The following is a 24,020-nucleotide window of genomic DNA, read 5'->3' as shown; positions in this document are numbered from 1 at the left end:
TAATCCGAGTTATCACTATCGAATTTAGCGCTACTCCTCTCGTTTGGGAGGAGTTCCGAAATCGATTTAAGGAGGCGGTTAACTCGATATTAATGACGACGTCGTGTGAACGGATACAGCGTTAAATCGGTATATCGGCCATTAAACCGATTAAAAGTCGCAGTGTAGACCTGGCCTAAGAGAGTAGAAGTGGAAGCAGAGCAACCTGGGCCTGATCTTTAAGACTTTAAGGCCAGAAGGGATCATAATCATCTAGTTTGACCTCCTGCACATCACTCCTGTAATAGACCCCTAATCTCTGGCTGAGTTAGCGAAGTCCTCAAGTCTTGATTTAAAGATTTCAAGTTACACAAAATCCACCATTTACTTTAGTTCAGATCAGCAAGTGACCCGGGCCCCAGGCTGCAGAGGAAGAACATAGGGGAACATTCCTCCCTAACCTGAAATATGGCAATCAGTCAGACATTGAACATATGGACAAGACCTACCAGCCAGGCACCTGGGAAATAATTCTCTGTAATAATCCAGAGCCCTCCCCATCTAGTGTCATCACGGGCCACTCAATATATTTGCAAATGGCAGGTATGGATGGGCAATATGCCTTAGTAGGCAACTTTGTCATATCATCCCTTACATAAACTTTTCAAGCTCCACCTTGAAACAAATTAGGTTTGTTTGCCCCCACTGCTCCTCTTGGAAGGCCTTTTCAGAACTTCGCTCCTCTGATGGTTAGAAATCTTCATCTAATTTCAAGCCTAAACTTGTTGACGGCCATTTTATATTCATTTGTTCTTGTTCTTAATTAAAGTTAAAAGAAAAAAATTAAGGGACTTGTGCTTATTCTCACTGGAGAATACGTCACTTTAAGGTAACAGAGACTTTCGAAGCACCTTCTTACTAAATGTGTTGTCAGCTCTTGGACTAGATCCTGATTAAGTAATGCGGAGTAATGCCTTACTCTGCAAAGAGTCTAATTGAAATAAGGCTCAACTCAGCAGGAATACGAGTGGCATAATACGGTCCATCTTCAGAGTCAAACCACACATTACAGATGAGTAGGAAAATACAGCCAGTAAAGTTATTGTAAAGGTCACCAAAAGGCACCGTCTATCGGCTCATTCCCAGCAGCTATGCCTGATATGCTAACTTTCCTTGATTGGATCCAGTTTTCAAGCTGCTCTGTTGTTTGCTCTATTAGTCAAATTGTTTTAACACTAATTGGCTTTTTTCCTCGCTTTCTGCTTACCTTTTGTCACATACTTATACATATATATGTATATAATTAATTTTAGCAGATATGGTGTTAACTTCAATTTCTAGCACAAGAGTCACTTTTTCAGAACTTTCTGTTCTAGCTACTATTCCAGAAAACATTTCAGAAGGTGGCAGAGAATGTATATTATACAAACACACAATATGGTTTGAAAAGGTCCAGTCCAGCCTGTTTGCTTGGACATAACGCTGCTTGCCTACTTTTTCCTTCTTTTTTGTTCGACTGTAAAGTTTCTGCAGAAAATTAAGTTTCCCCTCAGATGAGTCCTCCCACTAGAAGACTGAAAAGATTGTGCAGGACTCAGACTTCCTGCTGTAAAAATCCCCACCTCAGTGAGATTGGTCTCAAAAGAGCAGACAATTCTAGTATCCTTTGGGCTCATAAGACCTATCACAGCTCCCTCGCTTCCTTTAAAAAGTTCTCCCCACAGCCACCAATGATTCCTTTTCCTCAGGCACATAAAGATGATTTCAGGAGTGCCCAGCAAGGAGCAGCTGTAACCATAAAAACCCCATCTGCCTTTGTGTTACATGCTCCAAATAGTTTTCTGGTAGTTCTACAAGCCATCCCAGAAACAATGAGAAAACAAAAAGGAAAAAACAGACAAAATTGCTTCCCATCTGGAAGTTTTGCATCTGCATAGCTGGCAAACTGATGTCATGTTTGAAGCAAAGATGCTGATATTGAAAAATAGAAGAGATCGTACCCAATGAAGAGAGATCCAGAGAGGGTCACTGCAGTCTTTCTATAGATAAAATGAGGATTTGTTAGCTCAAGGCTTGACAACTTCAGATGTCAGATCCATTACATGCAAGCTTTTTAGATCTCCTTTGTGTTGTTTTTACTAAGAGGATACACACACATGCACAATCTATTAGCCCCAGTGTTTGCAGTTTGTAGGAAGCAGGAACTTTATTCAGGAATGAAAAAAGACCCATTTCAGCAGAAGGATGAGAACAGCAAATACAAGATTGAAAATATCATCTATAATCCACTTTCACAGGGTGGCTGGCCCATGTAGGTAGTTGGGCTGAGCCCCACCAGTGCCTAGTTATCCATCCCCAGGTAACAGATATGAGCTTGGGCCAGCGGTTGGATGGGGTGTCAAGGATTATCTGAAAGTAGCCAGGGTGGGGAGGGAAGGGAGAGCTTCCTATAAGCAGGATCCTTCTGTATCAGTGAGAAAAAGGAGACAGATCTAGAGGGATCCAGGTTCAAAGAGGACTGGGGGAGGAACTGTCCATACCAGCCAGAGGGACAGACCTGGCTAGAGCTACCTGCAGAGGGGAAGGAGCAGAAGCCTTACAGGAGCAGCAAACTGCAAAGGGAGACACTTGAGGAAATGCCAGGCAACAGAACCTGCATTTTGGAAAAAAATGTTGAGCCCAGCAACAGGCTGAAGGAACATGGGAACTGGAGGAAATACTTGTTTTGACTTCAGTTGAGATTTGAACTGTGAGGTTCTTGTAATAAACCAGACCCCACAAAGGAGTATTATTTGTCTCACATGAAAGACTGGGTGCAGTTATTGAGAAGTTAAACTGAGGAAGTGGCAGGGTCCAATGACAGATCGGGCAGGTCCTGATTGCACCCTTTTCTTTGGAGTGACATTTTGGATTTAGATCTGTAAGGGCAACAAGCAAGGCTAGTAATGCAACTAGCTAGATGTTAACAGAACATATCATAACTATGACAATATCTGCAATGCAAGTCACCTCTAAGCAACATGAATGTAGTGTAATAAGAAAATATCTGCAGTATGGGCCTGTAAGTATGTTATGTGAAATAAGAAGTGGAAGAGAAATGTTGGGCTTGATTCTGAACTCACTGATACCAGTGTAAATCATGAGTGATTCTACTAGAGTCAGATCTGGGCTCACTCCCTATCAAGCTTAGATCTGATAATGCCAAAATATTATTATGATGCACGGGGCAGAATAAGCAAAGACTGAAAAAAGATTCATCACTTCCTATAAGTCTTACTGATCTCTAATCCTCTCAAAGTCTTATATGATGCATATGTGCGGATGCTTTATGAAATTAAGGGATGGTTTCTGGAGTCAATCCTTTTTTTCCCCTCCGCTGGCAGTAATGTGATAAGAGGACCAGCGCTAGGGGTTTTAGCGCCCTAGGCGCACAGCAATTTCGCCACCCCACGCCCTGGTCCCGCGGCTCCGGTGGAGCTGCCGCAGTCGTGCCTGCAGGAGGTCCACCGGAGCCGTGGGAGCAGCCGACCGTCTGCAGGCACGACTACGGCAGCTCCACCGGAGCCACCTGCCACCCACTCCGGCAAAATGCCGCCCACCAATAATCCTGGAAGCGCCGGCCCTGTGTGATAAAAAACCCACACTGCACAGATTTAATTGGGATTTGGACAGCTAAATCCCTTAGGAGCCTTGGAAAATCCCAGGCCTAACGTAAAACATTACAGGAATGTGTGTTCTAGGATAGTAATTTTCATAATATGAAGTGGACTTAAGTTTTGGGATACTGTTTTTAAGTAAATTCATCTGTTCTCAATAGAGAATCTGATCAGCAAGGAGGGAATTCTCCTGAAAGAAGTTTGCACAGAAAGGGTATTTATAGAGAGATGGCCAGAATTAGACTATAAAATAAAAATATGCTATATCATTAAAATGCCAAACACACTACTTGCAAGTCAACTTTAATTGGCAAAAGTGCACATCTGGCAGCCCTGTCCACATCAGAACTTCAGATATCAAAGGGTAGAATCCAGCTGAAGTTGTGCTGCCCTTGCTGCAGGCTGAGATCTATAGAAAGTTTTGGTTTCAGCACTTTTTCCCCCCTTCTTGAGGGCAGAACTTGCACCTAAACATGGTATTGCTATTTTAATTAAATAAATATCGTTCACATATTCATGAAGAGATAAAGTGGTTGTGTTTATGCTGTTCAAATGTGTATGTTAAGGAGCTCCATCAGAATCTAAAAACAGTAAAGCATTGACATATTTTGCCAAAACCCACTCAGCTTTGTTTTATTGTGGGGAAAGGAGGCTGAACCTGGCAGCAAACTGAGTGGACACGTTTCTTAGCTGCTATAGTCTCAGTCCAGACTTAGCCTTTGTTTTGCCCTAAGTTTCATGATGGATTTATTGCAAACTGTGTCTGTGTTTCTACCAGAGCCATCAATTACTGGCCAATACACTGAAGGGAACAAAAGAGAATGGAGAAATCAGACTATTTTTCACCATGTGTCTCTTTCCAGCAGTCATTGTCTTGTCACTCCCAGAATCTTGCATGTCTTCTTTAGTCAGAGAGTTCTGTTAATTACTATTAGTTACTGATTGAACTACTTGACATGAAAAATGACAAAACAGACCAATCTGTCAACATCAGAACAGAAAACAGAAAGGAAAACAAATACATTCTTTGTTGCAAATTCTTTACTTGACTCCAATTATATGAGATTAGTATTATGTATGTGTATTATAGTAGTATCTAGAGATCCCAATCAAGAATCAGGGCCCCCATTGTGCTAGGCTGTCTATAAACAAGTCATAAGATGACATACCTTGCCCCAGAGATCTCTCAATCTAGCTTTATGACAAGATGCAGAAGGTGGGTGAAACATAAACAAAGTTAGATAAGATGAGGTAACTAAATTTAGCACATTGTTTTATAGCGGGCAGTAACCTACTAATCTACAATAGGCAGAAAGTTCTCAGATATCAGTGGCACAAGATCAAACCCTAACCAAATACAGAATTCTGCAGAAGATTTAGAATAGTTTTGAAATCTAGATGGTTTGTTATCTCTCAGATTATACTCTTTTAGAGCCACTATATCATCAAAATCACTGGCTGGCTAAGGAACTGTTGGTATCATCATTTAGATAGATCTTTACCTTTGACTGATCTTAAAGCTCTGAATGGTGGAGGTGAAATTCTTCAGTGGTTTTAGAGCCAGCACACAGCCCTTCACATGACAGAAGATATGGGAAGGGAGTGCATGGGGGAAACTGAAAAAGTATCTGACCCACAGGATATTCTGTGTACGCCGATATGTGCCACAGAAAGAGTTGCTGCCACACACGTCAGTGTGGATGGGCACAATGGGAATTTGGGTTTATAGAGATTCTGTAGCCCTGAGAACTCCTGCAACTGGTGCAGAGGGCTGGTAGCCACTATCTCAGCTCATAAATAACACGGTTACTCACCTTTGTAACTGTTGTTCTTCGAGATGTGTTGCTCATATCCATTCCAGTAGGTGTACGCGCCACACGTGCACGTTCGTTTCGGAAAACTTACCTAGCAACTCCAGCCAGGCCGGCAGGTCGCCCTCCTAGACCGTAGGCGCGCATGTGCGGGGGTGTATATTTACCCCTGCCGGCCGCCCGCTCACTCAGTTCCTTCTTTGGGCTACTCCGACAGTGAGGAAGGAGGCAGTGTAGAATATGAGAAACATCTTGAATGCAACGTTACAGAGGTGAGTAACCGTGTTTTCTTCTTCGAAGTGATGTGGCTCATATCCACATTCCAGTAGTGTTTCCCAAGTCCTTCCTAGGCTGGTCGGAGACTTTGAAAAGGTCAGCAACTGCGCACACGGTCAAGAGCCGAAGAGTGCCGTCCTTCCCGGCGACTGCTGGACCAGGTGTAATGCGGGAACAACGTTATTCTGCACGGAGGACCAGGCTCGCCCCTCGCGCTTGCCTGCAGATTTCCCTGGAAGTACTACACACGGAAACGCCGTTCGATGATGCCTGCTCTTGTTAGACACGAGATGTCGCCAGTTACCAATTGGCCGACTCGAAAAGGGAGAGGCCCAGGTCGTACCGTTGTAAGGACGTCACCACGGAGGGTCCTCCAAAGGCAGCTCCTATCGGGCACTACTGATAGTCACCACGCCGCTCCTTATGACCGGCTCACGCGCGAGATCGATAGCATCAACTCGCATATCAGATCCGCCACCATCATCGAGCCGTATCGAACTCATGGCCTTTAACCAGGCGAAGGGAGCGGGCCAGTCCGTACCACGGTCCGTATACAGACGTCACACAGGAGATCCTCTGCAGGCGCGGAGACTGGAACCCCTATAACTCTCAGCCCTACCATAGGCACAAAGGTGGCTGGATTTACGGCAATGGTACTTGGTCCAGCTTTATAAAGTGCCGAAGGCGCCCCCCTGTCTAAGGAGTGTAACTGTTTGCTCCCTGCCAGACGAATGAGGTTTCGAAAGAATACAGGTAGAATATGTTCCTGGTTGAACATGAAGGCCGGAGACAATTTGGGAGAAACCGGGGTCGCTCCAGTTGTAACTTTGTCCCGATGGAACACACGTATACGGGGCTCCACCATGGATGGCGCGCGACAACTCTGACACCGCTAGCAGAAGGTGGCCACCAGGGATGCTGTCTTCCAGGACAAGTATGAGAGACACACGTAGCCACGCGGCCCAAAACCGGGTGGACCATAAGACGGGCAACACCAGGTTGAGATCCCAACGGAAGAGGGATCGAGGCTGGTGGCGACCTGCGGGGTAAAGACGCTCCAGCCTTTAGGGAATCTAGTCACATCAGTGTGAGAGCAGCAGCGACCGTCGCTCCCCGGGTGGGGTGGAGATAGCCGACGTGAACCGTAGAGAGGATCCGCCAGCGCCTTGCTGCCTTGAGCGCCAAGTAATCGGCGATGATTGGGATTGGACAACAATCGGGGGTGGGATGAGAACCGGTTTTCTCCGCGCACCATCACGTAAAACGTTCCATTTGGCTACGTATGTCGCCCTCGCAGATGCCTTCCTACTTCCAGAAGTACCTGCCCTCATGGGAAGAGCCAATCAACTTGGACCTAGTCAGCCACCGCAGGAGCCCGCTGAGACGGTGCAGCGACTGGAGGTCCGCTGTACAAGCCCCATGGTCTTGCGTGATCAGATCAGATAAAGGGGGCAGCATGGGAAAACGGCGTCCGCTACCGACAGGTCCAGCAGCAGAAAGACCAATGGCTGCCGGGGCCATGCCGGAGCGATCAGAATAAGCGGGGCCCTGTCCTGCGCACCTTCAGAAGGACCTTGGGGCATCAACTGGACGGAGGGAGAAGCCTTAGAGAGGTGCGATCACCCACGGAATTCAGGAAAAGGACGTCTGCCATTAGCCCGGCTTCGGCGACCTTGGGAAGGAAGCAAACATCGGGCACTTCTTTCCTCGGGATGCAAAGAGGTTTCCATATGGGATGCCCCCCTTCGAGAGTGCAAGGGTGACGTTATTCGTGGCGTAAGGGACCACTCGTGACAAGGACGCTGAGACGATCCGCCAGGGTATTTCCGAGCCGGGGAGAAAGGACGCGACTAGTGTGAACGAGTGGGCTATGCAGACAGTCGCCAGCAATTCATTGGCTCCGACAAGAGAGGATATCTTCGTTCCGCCCTGCTTGTTCACATAGTATACCGCGTTTGTTGTCGATAAAACCGAAACACAGCGACCCTGGATCTGCCGATGGAACGCTTGACAAGCAAAGGCGGACCCCCCTCAATTCTCGCACGTTGATATGGAGGGGCGAGTTCGGAGGAGACCAGCGACCCCTGGGTCCGCAGGGGTACCTAGGTGAGCTCCCCATCCCGAAGTCACGACGCGTCGTCGTCAAGGGACAGCGAGGTGGGGAGGATGACGGAAGCCCTGCACACATGACGGGACTGATCGCCACACTGGAGAGAGAGGAGGACGTTCCTGGGGAATCGTGATTACTGAATCTACGATGCCTGGCCGGACAGAGCTGAGGTGGCCAGGACTGGGGGCCGGAGCGGAAGTCAGAGCATGCGCCGTACGAATGTGAGGCGCCATTGGGCCCAGGGTTGTCAGGCAAGTACGCATGGAGGTTAGAGGTGCTGCCTGCCCGCTGTGGATTTGATGGCTGTCAAAGCTAGAACCGCGACAAGGGAAGGAACAGCCCTGGCTATGGTGGAGTCTAGAACTGCCCGATTAAACTCTAATCCTCTGGTAGGGAATAGAGCGACTTCCGCGCTGAGCATCAGGACTGACTCGAGAAAAGTAAACTTAAACTAGATTGATGAATAAAGAGAAGCTAGGGACATGGGAGGACAGATTATTGCCCGCGCCTCCCACAGTTCACCGACGACCGGCGGTAAGCGGGAACTGAAGCGGCGGGCCAGCAGGGGGTATATTATTACCGCATGGCGGCGCCACTCTAGGGGACAACCTGCCGGCCCGCTGGAGTTGCTAGGGTAAAAGTCTTCCGACGAATGTGCACGCGTGGCGCGTACACCTACTGGAATAGATATGAGCAATCACTTGAAGAAGAATAGGCTAGCAGCTGTCAGAGAAGAAACATAGCAGCCCAGGTCTGCAGTCTCGGCTAGGAAGTAAAATTCACCTCTCAAACCACAGCACTCTGCCCGCATAGAGCCCCAGTATTCAGGCTCTCTGTGGGTGGAGTGAATTTCAATGTGACCTTTCAACAGTTTATTTTATTATTTAGCAACAGGATTATTTCTCAAGCCACTGATATAGTTAAAATGCTACAAGACACCAATAGCATGCTCTGTTTGTTGTTTTAGGTCAAATAAACTTTGTACAGTTTTAAAAGATTGTTAAGAGGTAGTGTTTTAATTGTCTTGTTGTAGGCTTTAGTAAATGATCATTCCTAAATGCAGGCTTTTTGTGCAATATTGTTTAATCTTATAGAGTCTGTTCAGAACAAATGAGGTGGAGGGGGGAGGGAATTGTTATTTCTTTGTTAACTCTGCATTTTTATGTGGAACATAACACACTGTTGACCACAGAAAAGCATCAGAGAACTCACAATTCCCCTGGAGCCTCCTATCATATCAACAGGATGGTCATGTCATAGGGAAATACAAGGTCATTTCTACTTTCTATTAGAAGATACTGTATCAGCATTTTGTTTTGGGTTTTTATTTTAAATAAAATATCTAGAGAGTTTCTGACCTCGTGAAGACAATGGGGTCCTGCTGCAGGAAGAACAAAACTCAGCATAATTATTTAATTAATAATTTCTTAAGTGCCCTTTGCTATGTTATCAGGGTGCATTGATGATAATACATGGCACCCTCTCTTGCACCTTTCATCCAAAAGTCCCAGAGTACTTTAGAAAGATAAACAAATTAAGCATGACATGGTAGTTACATATTATAGTCCCCATTTTGTAGATGCAGAGATTGAATTACAAAGGAGTGAGTTCTTGCAATGATAGAATCAGAAACTGAACCCAAATTTTTTGGCACACAATCCTGAGCCCGTTTACATCTGACCCCATTCCATCCTGTAGATCAAAATATTACCAGCATCAATATATGGCTACCTAGAATGGGCAGTACTAATTGCCATCCAGCTATTTACAACGTGCCCATCATCTGGATGAAAGTTTCCATAGCTTTCACATGATCAAGGAAACATTTTAACAAATATTTGCCTGGTGCTATGCTCTGAAGACCAACAACCTGGGACATTGTAGTTAGAGATACATGGATACATACATTAGGTTGCTCTCGCCAGCATAGTGGCCCCTGGCATTAGGGCACTATGTTGCAGGGGACTTTGCCTCTTTTGTGCTGCCTGTTGACCACTTCTTCAGCCCTGTGATAGCCTGTCTCCCTCTGAGTCTTCCATGGCCTGGCCCTCCAGCCAGGTCACTCTTCAGTTCAGCTCCCTTCCAGTGTAATAAAAATCCAAATGATCATTTGTCTGACTCTCTTGGGCTACACTGAGGTTCTCTGCTTCTTGGCCCCTACTCCCAGACCCTGCTGGGCTTCTCCTATGCTACCTCATCCTAGCAGGTTTTCTTCCTCATGTCTGGGACTCTAGAAGCTTATCTCAGGGCTGTCTCTGTTCCTTGTAGGACCTAGTTCAGGGCTCTCCCATGGATTCCTGCCCTGTTCCCTGTAGGCCTTCCAGCCTAACTTTTCCAAGCCCTCCCCAGGAACTCTCCTTGCTCCTCCCTCCTGGGTCTCCCCCTCCATTGAGTTCACAGCTCTGTTTAAGGAGCTCTCTTCCTGATCCCCCTCAGCTGGGGTCTCTCATTAAGCTCTATCACACCCAGCTGGATCACTAGTTTCTAGATTACCAGAGAGGCTGAGGAATAGCTGCTAAGTCACAGGCAAGGCTGAGCCCAGCTTGCCTTAAAGGACTAGCCAGCCTTTGACAATCCTCCACTGAGGACACCCTGCTTCCACTCCTTAAGAGCTCAAATCTAGGGGTTCCCAGTGGGTTGCTATACGAGAACTGTGATTTATTTATTTCTATTTTTGTGTATACATATTGTACATATTACACCAAGGTTCAGAGCCAAATAAGCCCTGGTGAGTTAAACTTGAATATGACAATTAGCTGCAGAAACTAGGTTTTTAGAGACTTGGACAAAACTGAAACTGTAAATCCATCCCCTCCTGGCTGCCTTTGCCCTCATTCATCCCTTTCTCTCACCCTTCCTTTTGACCTCTCACTCTCCTGTGGCTCCATCCACACCAATACAAGCATGCTGTGGTTCCCTCATCCTCAAAAGGCCATCTCTTTACTCCTTCTGCATCTCAGCTGCCTCCATTCTCTTCTTTCCCAGGACTCCAAACTCCAGTTTAGATCCCATCTAGTGCAGCTTCTGCCCTTTCCTCTGAACTGAAACTGTCATAAGGTAATTAAGGACCTCTCATGGCCATATCTCAGAACTTGAATTCTATCCTTACCCTCCTTGACATCCGACACTGCCTTTGACGCTGTCAATCATACCCTCCTTAATATCCTGTCCTCCTTGGACTTCTGTATCTTCATCCTCTCCTTGCTCTCCTAATACTTTCAGCCTCTTTTTCTGTAGGAAAAGAGAGCAGAACTCAATCTCTGTAGGAATCTCTATTCTCTTTATACCATCTTGTTGTGCAATCTCATTCACTCACATGATGTCAGCTACCATCTTTATGCCAATGATTCAGAAATCTATCTTTCTGGTCCTGACCTATCTCCCTCAATCCAATCCCAAATCTCCACTAAACCTCTGACATCTACTCCTGAACATCTCAATAACATCTTAAGCAACATGGTTAAAAACAAACTACTTATATTTCTTCCTGTACCCTTCCCCTTCTCTCCATTGTTACTATCAATAATTCCATCAACCCCTCTGTCACTCAAGTCCATAATCTAGGAGTCATCTTTCACTCTTCCCTACCTCTTAACCCACACATCTAGGCTAGGTCCAGATCTTGCAGCTTTCTACTCAGTTCTGTGTTTAAGATCTAACCTCTTCTTTCTATTAACATAGGTAAAACTTTCATTCAGCTTTAATCATATCCCATATTAATTAGCATAACTTCCTTCTCTCTAGCTTCCCTGACACCTATATCTCCCCATCCCTCCTATCTTTAATCAATTCAAACACAGCTGCTAAAATCATCCTCCTTCTCCAGTGTTCTGTGATCACATCACCTCCATCCATACCTCCTCTGGCTCCCCATTTTCCTTTCCCACCACATCCAGTACAAGCTTGTTGTCCCAACCTTCAAGACCTTACAAAGCTCTGCTCTCCATACACATCTGCCCATCTCTTATGTTGTCCCTATGCCCATTACTACTGCTCTGCCAAAGATGCTAGCCTTAACTGCCTCTCCTACAACCACTTTGGTGCCTTCTTGAATGCTGCCACTTATGCATGGAAAGTCCTTCCTGAATCAATTCATAACTAATCCTTTCCTTCAAGTCTCTGCTCAAGACTCATTCTCCTTCATAGCTCTTACAAGAAACTGGCCCACTAGTCATGGATAGAATGAATAACAGTCAGAAATAAGTAATATGTATCTAATAATAATTTAAAAGTACATATACAAATTGTATTTATTTTGATTGTGTCCTTGTTCTCCAACCCTTTATACGTTACTTGTCTTCCTAGACCATAAACTCTTTCAGGCAGAGACTGTGTGTGGGTGTGGACAGTCTCTAGCACACTGCAGGCACTACCAGAAGGCACTTAATAATTCAATAATAAATGTATTGTGTAATTTTATAAGGCACTTAACTTCTGCTGAGCCACTAGGTAGAAGCAAACCCAAAAGTTAACTCTGTTAGCTGCAGTTTTGGTGGGTGTTTTGGCAGCAGTAATGTAAAGTTTTATTGTGGGATGTTGCACCATAATAGCCAGCATATTGAATTGTCCAGCTGCAATAGTACACTTTTCAGACTTTATACTGCTGCAAAAATACTTTCCAAACAGGCAGCTCCTCAAAACTTTCTTTAAGCAAATGTAACAGTGCTGCAGATCATATGTTGTCAAGATGACTCAGAACTCCAGGATGAGGCAGTGCAATGCCCTTTTCAATTAAGAAGCACCAATCCTTCTATAAGAAAACTATATAAAACCAGTGCATTGGTTTTGGTCTGTTTATATTCCAAACGTCCTTTCCCATCACTACTAATTATTGATTCCTTCAGTGGGGCAACAGTCAGCTACTATATCATGGGAAGGACTATGAGTATATCAGGTAGCAGAAAGAGGCTTATTTATGAAGCAGGAAAGCTTCTAGTTGCACACTGATATTTTAGCAATCAGCAATGGTGGGAAGAAAATAGATCACTTAACATCATTTTTTAAAGCTTGCCTCGGTGTAGAAACTACACTGAAAATACAATTCAACTTTTTATGTTGTTGAGTCAACAGATATTTCTCTTGTGAGTGAAAGGGATGAGATTAACATTGCATAATAACTTGCCAAATATGGATGAAATGTGACATCAAATTTTTCAGGACCATCAAAGTTGGTAAATAAAAGATATGAAATCATATGTATGGAAAGACAAAGACTATTCAAGAAACTAGGGAGGCATGTTAGTCTCCAGTTTAGGCAGAGATCCAGGCCACTATTTTGAACTGAAATGTTGTACTTGATTGCAATTTTAGATATTTGTAACAGATGTGGCATATGCTGTTGCAATATGTGAAGGGTTCAAAAACTTCAGGGGTCCTCAAGTGACTTTGAAACGCTGAGACACAATTTATTTGATTTTTTAAATTATACATATTTTGAAAGCATTTAAAACTGCTGTAAACATTGTACTATATCATGTCATAAATATAGTCTCAGCACCAGGAAATTCACATAGGATGAAAAATGATGCATACAGGTAACTAAACGTGTTATGAAGAAACAATGTATTAGTGAATCATACAAAGAGAACACAAATTGCCAGAACTTCCTTCAAAGTTTGTCAGAAGAAACCAAAGAATGTAAAAATTCACTATGTATATATTTTGGATGGAAAATTAAGCCTACCACTATCTTGGATTGCAACAGTCACCGAGAATGCATGATTATTCCAGGATCTTAGTCTATGACAACATGTTCTGAGAAACTTTTTGTAATATTAGGTAAAAAGATATCCATATCAAAACACATAGTATATTTAATTGGATTTACATAACTAAAATTATTTTCTTTAGTATTAGTTTTGTAGTGATAGTTTATATATAAGTGGTTGCACATTAGTACCTAAACAGTGAACCATTGCAATCAGTTTAATTTTTTTAGATTATCAATTACTGTATTTTTGTTTCAGTTTTAATAAGTATGTCCATGCTTGTTAAACACAATCATAATGCACAAAATTCATTCAAAAACTGACACTAATTTACTGCTGCGAGTAGTTTTTCAGCAGCATTGTTGCAAATAAATTTATTTCTTCCTCTTAGTGAATTTAAAAAAAACAAACGAGCAAACAAAATCAGCCTTCTATACAAATCCTCAATTAGATTAAAAAAGCTAGAAATCATCTCCAAAAAAAAGCACCTAGGGACCATTTCAAATGAAGAGAAATAAGAAAAGGCAACGGAACTATCCCTTCAATTTCTGGATTAATTTTTATAGTGCTGCATTAGGATTACTGTCCCCTAGGACCTACAGGAAATGAGATCTGCATCTCAGTGAGAAAACATTTTAAAGTAAATACTGCTTTTATCTGATGTACTTGGTACCCTCGTGGTACATTCCTCTGGCTTACAAACACCTTTCTAAACACAATTTCTTACTTTTTCTGTGAAAGTGATTCTCTCTGTTCTGTTTGTACAAAGGTACTGGCATGGCACTAAATAGCATTCCAGGGTAAATCAAGGCTTTTAAAAATCTGAGTTAAATGCACCCATATTCTTAAAGGCAAATGATCTACCTAACATCAGACGGTCACTGATGCAGGAAGTTGGAAGACGCACATCTTCCCGGCATTCATAGATCAGCCACACTCAGGGAACATACAGTAAAGGATCATTTGGTCTATTGCAATTGCCTGTACCTCAGTGAAGCTATGAAACCCTACCCACACCTCAAATAGGTTTTAAAAGAATAACTTGAGCTAACCCAGCGTCACCCCTTCTTGCTATTGCCTAAAGCAGAGAGGGTCACTATCAGCAGCAGGAGGGTTTGGGGATGACCAGTGCAATGTGGATAACTGCATCCTGTGTACCTCATTGGTGGGTTGACTGCAAAGCCTCCTCCCCCTTTGCTGTGATTTCTATGCATGGCGCAGCATCATACATGACTAGCATTTGGAAAGAGCCCATCTCACCGAAGACACGTCTCCGGGGCAACAAGACACCAAATACTCGGCTGCCGGCTCCCACCACTTAAAAAGCCCGAGCCGATCGCAAGAACCCAGCCACACTCCTGACCTGCTTCCGATCCGAGCTGCTGCTGACCCGAGTGTTGAGCACCCCGTGCCCAGTCTGGGTGCCGTCTTCCGGGCGGGAGATCAGGCGGAGGGGGACGATATTCTGCCTCTCCAGAAATCGGGTTTCAGCCCTTCTCTCCATCTCAGTCAACAAGGCGGCTCCTCGGGGAGGGAGAAATGCACACGATCATCGCGCTGGCCCTGCTATGCTAAGCTGTGCTCGCTACAATTACAAATACCCCCCCATCTCTCTCTCGCTCTGCGTGCAAGGGGGGAATAGTGTCTCTGAGCCATGCTTACTGCTCACAGGGCACAGAAAGCGATGTAGTGCCGGCAAGATCTCCATCTTAATGGGGCCTTTTAAAAAATGTACCCTTACACACACACACCCCAACACATAGACATGAAATGTAGCTCATGTTCGTAGCAGCTGCATGATGTGTTAATTGCACCGGTGTGGTTTCTACCATGCACCTGCCAGACACATAGTTACCATTGGAAAGGGTAAGCCCCCAATTAAAGGTCATTGCATGCGGAAATCATAAACGGTGGTAACTTACCTGCCTGCCTGGAATGAGCCAGAGAGAAGGTCCCTAAGGCACAGAACATCAAGGAGAGCAGATAAGCAGCCGGCTGCATGGCTGTGTCCTTCAGTTCCCCCCACCCACCCGCCTTGGAAATTATCAGAGACAGGTCTGCATGGTCCAATATTGAGCAGCTTTGTGCTTTCGCCCCCTCTGTCCTGTGTGTTCTATGTCCAGCCGTGCATTGCTGCTGCTCCCTCAGTACCGCATTGTGTTTTACTGGTTTCCGTTAGCGTTCAGGATCTTTTACTGCATTGGGTGGTTTGCTGTAGCTTAAGTGAATTCATGCTCCTCCCATCTGTCCTCATCCACATTCAGAGCCCTCCAGTAGAGAGACTTATATCAATAGCCAGCTAGGCTTCCTGAAAAATCGCTCTCCAGGACTTTGGAGAGGGAAGATGAGTGAGTGAGGTTAGCTGGGAAATGTAGTTATTATAGCCCTGCACTAAGGGCATTTAAAATTATACTGGTCAGAGCATTAGAGGAAAAAAGTATAAGGCACAAACCTGCCCCAGCAAGGGTGCACTCAATAATCTAGTAGGTTATTTTTATCTCTATTTTCCATGACACCTGTATTATTACTGACATGCGACTTTGCATTTTGTTTAAAATGTCTCAGTTGCTGAGATTCCTCTTTGATGGGTTCCCTTGGGGTGCCACCTGGAACTGGAGTACCACTGAGCCCTCTAACCCAGCAGCCTGGGCTCCCTCTCACACTATGCTGCTGTGACAAGCTGCAAAGACCTCCAGCTGCACTTTCACCAGCATTTACACAAATAGGGACACACCCAGCTGCAGTTACACACAGTCTCTCAAAACACCAGCTTCCCAGCCTAGGACCCCAAAGCAGTACCATCCCGCCCTGGTCAAATCTGGCCAGGTTATGGGTTTAATAGCTGGTCCACCTCTCCTTTAATGTGAAAAGAACAATACACACTTGTGGTAACCAAGCAGAGATTTTCCCCAAGCACTCCAGTCAAAGCTTACTGGTTTAGATTAAAACATACAATAAATTAGATTTTAAGTGATAGGAAATAGATCAAAGCAGATTACCTAGTAAATAAACAAAATGTAAACTAAGTCTGACACTAGAAAGATAGGATATGAACTAGCAACTCCTCACCCTGGCTGATGAGACAGGTGGGATGCAGATTCTTATGGGACAAGCTGCACTTGCTTTACCGTTTGGAATCCCCAGGTCTTTCAAGCTAGAAATCCCTTTAGCCTGGGTCCAGCACTTCTTCTAGTTCAGTCTTTGTTCCTCAGGTGTTTCCAGGTGTCTTCTTGTGTGGGGAGTGAAGAACCAAAGATTACATCACTCCATAGTGTTAGCATATGGTGGGAACCCTTTGTTTCAAAATTTGGTTCCCAGACCAGTTTGTGGAAAAATACTGACATCCTAAGATGCACTTCAGAATCATGTGGCCTGGTCACATGGCCTTGTAGAGTCATAGCAGCCATTATTTACAGGCTGTCTAGAGGGTTCTCAGGAAGGCTCACCAGGTAGGAGATAAGCTTCTTCTAAGGCCTATTGTTTTCCCTAACGGTTCATTGCCCTGAATAGACTCTTCCCAACCAGCTATCTAGACTGAAAACATCTTGTCTAGTGGGCATTACCCGGGTGTAACTACATTTGAAATACAGATACATAGTCAATATTCAGAACTTCAGATACAAAAATGATACATGCGTACAAATAAGAATTATATTCAGCAAATCATAACTTTTCAATGGCACCTCACGACTTATCTTGCACAAAATGCATCATAATTGTCATAACCATATCATAATAATAAGACTGTGAAGAATATGGGGTCTAGAATGTGGGGTGCAGCGTCACATCCTCGATCAGGAGAAAACAAATGCCATAAACCATACTCACTAAACAGGTAAAGAATGGGTGACCCTTTTTGTGGAATTTAGTGGGAGCTCTGTGCTGGATCACTGTCTCCATTTTCTCCATTCTGCTTCTCCTCCATCCTCAAGAGTCCCCATCCTTAACTATTCCCTGCATTTCCCCCCCTTCTCAGTATGCCTGTTTCCTCCCGTTCTGCCCCCTCTCCTTTCTTTTAGTCTGTTCTCTTTTCCTTCTTGCTGACTCCCCCTCTTGCAGAATACCCACAGGGAATTTTTAAAATTGCATACAGAACAATACTGTTCATATTAAAATGCACTGTGAGGAACCTCAGGGTGAAACTGAAAGGTATAAAAAATTCCTCGTACTGTAATCCTGACATACCCAGGAAAGCATCAGCAGAGCAGCCTCTACATGTGTGACTCATATTCTACACTCCCACCCACTAGGAATTGTATGGAAGTATTAAATTATGGCAAAATGATTTGACAGTCTTCAATTGATCCATTTTTCAGAGCTTGACAGGATTAGAAACTGTATGAGAAAAAAAAACTAACACTTTTCAACTTGGCAAAAGGCTGACAGTGGGGTACCCTTAAAATGACCCAAAATTGAGATTAGCGAAAAGAAGACTGTCAGGAACTTCAGAGGGACCTAACTAAGCTAGGTGACTAAGCAACACAGTGGCAGATGAAATTGCATTGACCAATTATGACACTTTGGAATTCAACCCAGACCAGTAAGGTGCTGTGTCACTACCTGCCCCAGAACTCTGGTGCCAAGCATACAGGTCATACCCTGCCTTCCACCACCATTATTTTTTGAGAAGTGACCCCAACACCTTTCCAATCCTGAACTTCCCTCAAAACTGTCACCCTGCAGTGTCTAGCCCTCTAATTGACATTTACAGAAGTGATTAAATGTGTTGCTCCTTTAAATAGACAATACATCGCAGCTCATTAATTTAACTGGGGGTTGACAAACACTCCTTTCAATTACAGCACTACACTGGTTTATAGTAACAGTCAAACAAACCAAAATTCATAGGTTTCAGTGATACCAAGGATCTGGAATGAAAATATAAACAACTTCAAACAAACAAAAGTAAAAAAATGCTCTTTGAAAGACTAATACTTAATGCCAGCAAGTTACAAGCTTTGCCTAAGCAGGCTTCTCACCTTACTCAGTTCCAGAGACTTCAAATCCTTTGGTTGAAGGACCCAATGCTTTGTGATTTCAAGAGCTCTGGCCCCTTGAACCTCTCAAGTGATGGATGCCCAAACAACACTTCTTTCTCTTGCTGGGGAGAAGACACCATTCTGTCTTCCCAAAATTCATTGATCCTCCTTCAAGAGATAGGAAGTCCTCCTGGGGGTGGAATCTCCATCACCTGTTGAGATTGTTAAGAAACTATCTCCCACAATTCTCTAGGTTGATAGCTTTGTTCATCCTTTATGTAAATATACCTTCAGTGTCTCTGCCTGATGATGAGGTAGGTTAGACAGCAAATATACATTCCTCTGTCTAGAACAAACTGGACTTGTGCACTGTGTGCCAAACACATTTTAAGAACATAATTCTAGGACATATTTATAACATTTTGTACACACCTCATACATACATCATGCAAGAATATTAATGATCAGTGAGTTATTAGTTTTCCAGTGGTATATTACATTTCCCATGATATATTTGGGTTTATATCATGATAACAATGTATTAGGTGTAGTAGGTAGGACAGGCCTTTCACAGAGTAGTGAATCACCGAGGCCTGCTTGAGACAGTAACTCGCCTCTGTCCCGGCTCCGCATTGCGTCTGTGCAATCCACAGCGAATGCCTACTCCAGCCTCTGGCGGGCGGCTACTGCACTTATTCCTGTTGCCTTAAGTTCCTGTCTCTAATTACTTGTGTTGGACCTCTGTGTCATACCAACACAAAGATAATAAACATTGGAAGGCACAGTGTGATGAATCCAGTAATCAGAAAACTGATGTTAGTCACCTTTATTTCAAGGACAATGTTGACAATCATAGTTTGTACTAATGGGTCTTATACATGACTCCATAGACCCATTTGGGAAGAATGTTTACCACACTGGCCACAGAGCCATTTGCCTAGTTGTACTGATTGAGCTGCACATTGTTTTGGTGCCGGCACTATGCTTCCATCTGCCCAACATGATTCTTCCCAAAGTCGTGGATGCCCACGCATATAGGTGTGGTCTCATGAAATACAAATCAATCACTAGTTGCTCAATGGTCAAATCAGAAATGTTTATTTTGCCTCTGATAAGTCCATGGATGGGAGTGGTGGAATCAGAATCAGTGTCCACCCTGCACATCAGCTTCTGGCCAGATAGGAGGAGGTGGAAACTGTATGGAAATACTGTGACCCAGGAAGTCACCTGGCACTTTGGGTAAGCAGTGGTGGCATGGCAAACCAGGAGCATCAGAGAAGCAGGACACAGGGAGAACAGCCCACAGAACTGCATACAGAGCAGGCTTGAACAGAAGCCAGGGCACCCCTGGGGGAAACAATGTGTGGAGATGGAGTTGATGGGAGTGATAGTTTCTTGTTTTGGAGTGAATCCCTGGAGGCCTTTGTGGCCACCATAGTGGCCCCGATAACAGAGCTCACCACCACCTACAAGGCAATCTGTAAAGTCACCTACAAAGCCTAGCAGCTGAAGTGCCTTCAGAACTTGCCCCTGGGTTGCAGTACTCTTCACATGCTACTTATATCTTAGGGTCCAGCAGTGAGCAGCTATAATAATTACACTATGTTGAAATATTCAGACATATTGCTGGGTTCTAAATGACCTGTAACCATTCAGGAAAAAGACCAGAGATGGTCACTATGGACAGTTCCAACAAAAACTGCTGCTCACGATACATTGGTAGACAGAGAAGGAAACAAAATGATAGGCTGTATAAAGAATGAGTCAGAAAATATAATCCTATTATATAAATCAATGGTACATTGCTGTGCTCCAGCAAGGGTTAGGAACTACACCTGACATGACACCTCTGCCACCTCCTCTTCCAAGCACCCCAGCCTGCCAGACTTGCACTGACTCCCCTTCTGCAGAGTACATAAGGAGATAAAGCATCTTAGTAGCTCCGTTTTGCCTCCTGAGTGGGTGATCGCTCCTCACAGTTCAATGCTGCTGATAGCATTCTCACTAACTCCTGCTCTGTCTTTTTAAGGTGGCAGTAAGGAATCTGCTGAAGGAAACTTAATGAACTTCCTTTTATGGGAATGAAACAGAACAATATGCAGACTGGGAAGGGGCAGGCAAAACGATGGCCGGACAAGCAAAAGATGGCCAAAAATAGACAATGTGGACAGTGTGGTGTACATGGACATTTCTTTGTTAACTGGGGTGGGGGTTAAAAGGCATGTTATGTGGCAAGTTGTGTGGCCACATATTTGCACTGAGCAGGTGACTCTGCTTATACTCTACAAGCAAGGAAGAACATTCACTGGGAATGCACTCTAGGTGTGTGGTTACTTTTCACAAAATGCACAGTTACCTTGTGACAGATCCACAAGCTATCATGGGGACCAAGTATGTGGTAGAATTAAAAAAGACAGTTTTATGGATAATGAGGACATCCAGAGTTACAAGAATTAAAAAATAGTTTGGAACACTATAAAACCTGATGTCTTCAACGTATAGGGGTTAAAAAGAAACTTATTTCAAATATGCCCTTTAAAGTATGTGATACTGATCACCAGCAGAGATTAGATACAGGACTAGACAGACCATTGGGTGGATCCAGTATAATTTTTCTTCTTCAGCTACCATTACCACTGTCCACATCACATGGCATAGGTTCACCAAGCCAGCACCAGCATAAAACATGGGCCATTTGTAGTGACTACTACAAATCCCTTGGTCTAGTTTCTGTCACAGGAAGGTCAAAGGATTGGGGTGAGGTAGGGGTGGTTGTATACACACAACAATCCCTTTGTAGACCAATTATGGCCTCAGCTTTAATTTAGGTACCATGAAACACAATCTCTTTAAGAATAATATTTAGTATTTGGAGATACAAACCAAATGCAAAGAGGAATATTTATAAAAATGTGTTTAACAGAAGTGCATAAGACTTTAGATTCCTTAGCTAAGCATGAATTCTAATGGTAGAGATTTAAATAAGCTAAATGTAAGGGGACTATTATCCCCTTACTAACATTCAGTGGGGGTGTTTGGTTGCTAGCTCCCAGCACTAAAAGGGGAGGGATCGATAGCAAATCAGGACCCTGAGACTGGCAGTCCCCAGGAACAATGGAAAGGCCAATGCTCCAGGTCAGCCTGATTGACAGGGCGGGCAGGCTAATCAAAGAGACAGAAGGCCAGGGTGGCTCCCGTCCTCCATGTGAGCTGGAATTGCCTGGGTCAGATGGATTAGGGCCGAGCTAAGGAGAGACCAGGGGCCCAAGCTAAGCTGCTAGGAGCAGAGCTGCAGCCCAAAAAGCCAGAGCACAGCCCAGAGAGAGAGAGACCTGCCCTGGGAGGTGAGCTGCAGCAACCAGAGCCAGAGAGGCCAGAGAAGCAGCCCAGGGAGCTGAAGGCAGAGCAGCAGCAGCAGCCGTGCTGAGGCTGTGTGGAGCTGGGGCTGGAGCAGTCCGGAGCTGGGTGTGGTGAGCAGCTGGGGAGAGCGAGGGGGACCCTGGGCAGTGGGCCCAGCACAGAGAGAAGCCTCACCAAGAAACTCCGCAGGCCAGACTGAGCGGCGATCAAATAACGCCTGACAGAGCGGGGTGACATGGGAAAAGGGTCCCGCGCACCAGAGCCGAGAGTTGTGGCCACTCGCCAGAGCAGTTGTCCAACCCGCAGCTTCCGCAGCACAGCCAGCACCTGAGAGGAGCTGACCTACAAGGAAACAGACTGTGAACTGCCTGACATTCCAGAGAGACGCTTTGTAATGTTCTCTGCTACAGACGGCGGTGATGTGTTTCCTTACCTTTCCATTTTTCTTATTTTTTTTAATTAATGTTAATTAAATAACTTGTATTGCTTTAATTGTAAGATGTATCAGTGGGTCAGGGAGGTGTGCAGTGCAAAGAGATACCCATGATGGGGAACACTAGCCCTTCCTAGGTGACCACGCAGGATTGGGGGTTGAACCCCCAGAATCCTGGCCCAGCCTTGTGGGGTTACGAGACTCTGCAGACAAGAGAGTGGAAGGGGAGTCCTCAAGGGCAGGGAGGCCTCTGGGTAAAGGAAGTGGGAGCGAGGACTCAGATCCTTTCGCCAGCCCACTTCACCGGGGTAGTGCAGAAGCCAGGAAAGTTCCCCACAATAGTGGGACCATTCCCCCGCTTATATAAAGAAATATTTTAAATCATATTCTCTGTCACTAAAGGAACCACATACGTGTACTCATCCTTTTCTGGTGTGTAAAGTGGAAGATATGACAAGTTTCATTCTCCAAAAAGAACTTTTCCTCTCTATTGTGCCTCTTTACAGTTAACCCTCCTGGGTCATTTGTGAAGTCTGCCAGGAAACATTTCACATGTTTGTTTACATATGTTGCCCCATTGGTTGCTGAAGCTCTTCAAGGCTGTTCAAAAGTATATGTGAAATCTTTACACATCTGAGCAAACAATAGCTGTTATACCTCATAGTTGAACACTGAGGTGGACTTCTCCCAGTGCGGGCAAGGGAGGTTCCAGCTAAGGGTCCTCTCACACAAAAGCTATTTTAGCAAGCTTTGTTGGGCTGATTCTTAGTATTTTATCAATTGTTGTGCTGGCCCAGCACACACAAACTTGGGTATTTGGTTTTTTTTCTTCACTAGGTTGAAAAGTTCATCCTAATCCATCTTTATATAAGCGTGTATTCATATATACTTTCCCAAGCTGCAACATCTCCACAGCCCCTGAGACACAAAGAACACATACATCACTGTCTATATACAGCAAGTGAGATTAAAGTTTAAAATGTCATTGGTTGACAGAGGAGTCTAGAATAGATAAATGTGATTTTTAGACATAAAAGTAGCCATTGATTTACTCCAGATATTGAGGAGGTTGGTTTGAAATTAGAATGAATTACAAGTAATGGTTAATTTCAACATTTTTCAGATATAATGTTGTACATTTTTTACTTCCTTTCTCCCCATAGAAAATATGAAAATTACATAGTCCAAGCAACATGAATCGACAAAAAAAAATACAACCTAAAAATCAAGAAAAGTACTGACATATTCTAAGATCTAAGTATGATTCCTGATAGAAACTTTTGAGGTATACAGTTTACTGGTGTTGAACTGAACAACAAGAAATCTCAACTCTGACTCTAACCATCTGAATATATCCGGGATTCAACAAGTTAATTCCATTATCTTTGACTTGAGTGTTTAATGCTAGTAATTAATGAGGGTAATAAATATATTCAAGCCCCTTTAACTAATGGATTGTAGGGCCACAATCCTGCTCCCAGAGAAGCCAATAGCAAAACTCCTCAAAGCAGGAAACCTAAAATGAGATCTGTTACAACTTCTGGCTAGCTACATAACTGATACAGTAGAAAAGATTAAATATGCAATATGCTGGACCTCCTTAAGGAGGACTCAGAGAACAGAGTTGTAGACATTCTGATTGGCAGAGAAAAAACATCAAATGAGTGGGGAAATGGCCACGTAGAAAAACTGCCGAAGACAGGAGACC

The 24,020-nt window shown here is 44.2% G+C and overlaps 1 protein-coding gene across 13 annotated transcripts in view; it reads right to left on the bottom strand.

Moving 5' to 3' along the window:
- The window catches only part of ADAM22 (ADAM metallopeptidase domain 22), a 246,355-nt gene extending 230,538 nt beyond the window's left edge, over positions 1–15,817 (bottom strand). For all 13 annotated transcript variants that reach the window (XM_032793371.2, XM_032793373.2, XM_032793374.2 and 10 more), the window contains exons 1-2: positions 15,463–15,817; positions 14,904–15,064 (exon numbers count right to left, since the gene is read on the bottom strand). In XM_032793371.2, coding sequence (XP_032649262.1) covers positions 14,904–15,064; positions 15,463–15,541 — 240 coding nt within the window. In that variant the 5' untranslated portion in view covers positions 15,542–15,817. The remainder of the gene's footprint in view (positions 1–14,903; positions 15,065–15,462) is intronic.
- Positions 15,818–24,020: the final 8,203 nt, after the last annotated feature.

The sequence above is a fragment of the Chelonoidis abingdonii genome, chromosome 2 (assembly GCF_003597395.2).
Source record: "Chelonoidis abingdonii isolate Lonesome George chromosome 2, CheloAbing_2.0, whole genome shotgun sequence".
NCBI lineage: Eukaryota > Metazoa > Chordata > Testudines > Testudinidae > Chelonoidis > Chelonoidis abingdonii.
Note: the sequence above shows the minus strand (reverse complement) of the source record. Positions and strands in the feature narration are given on the sequence as shown.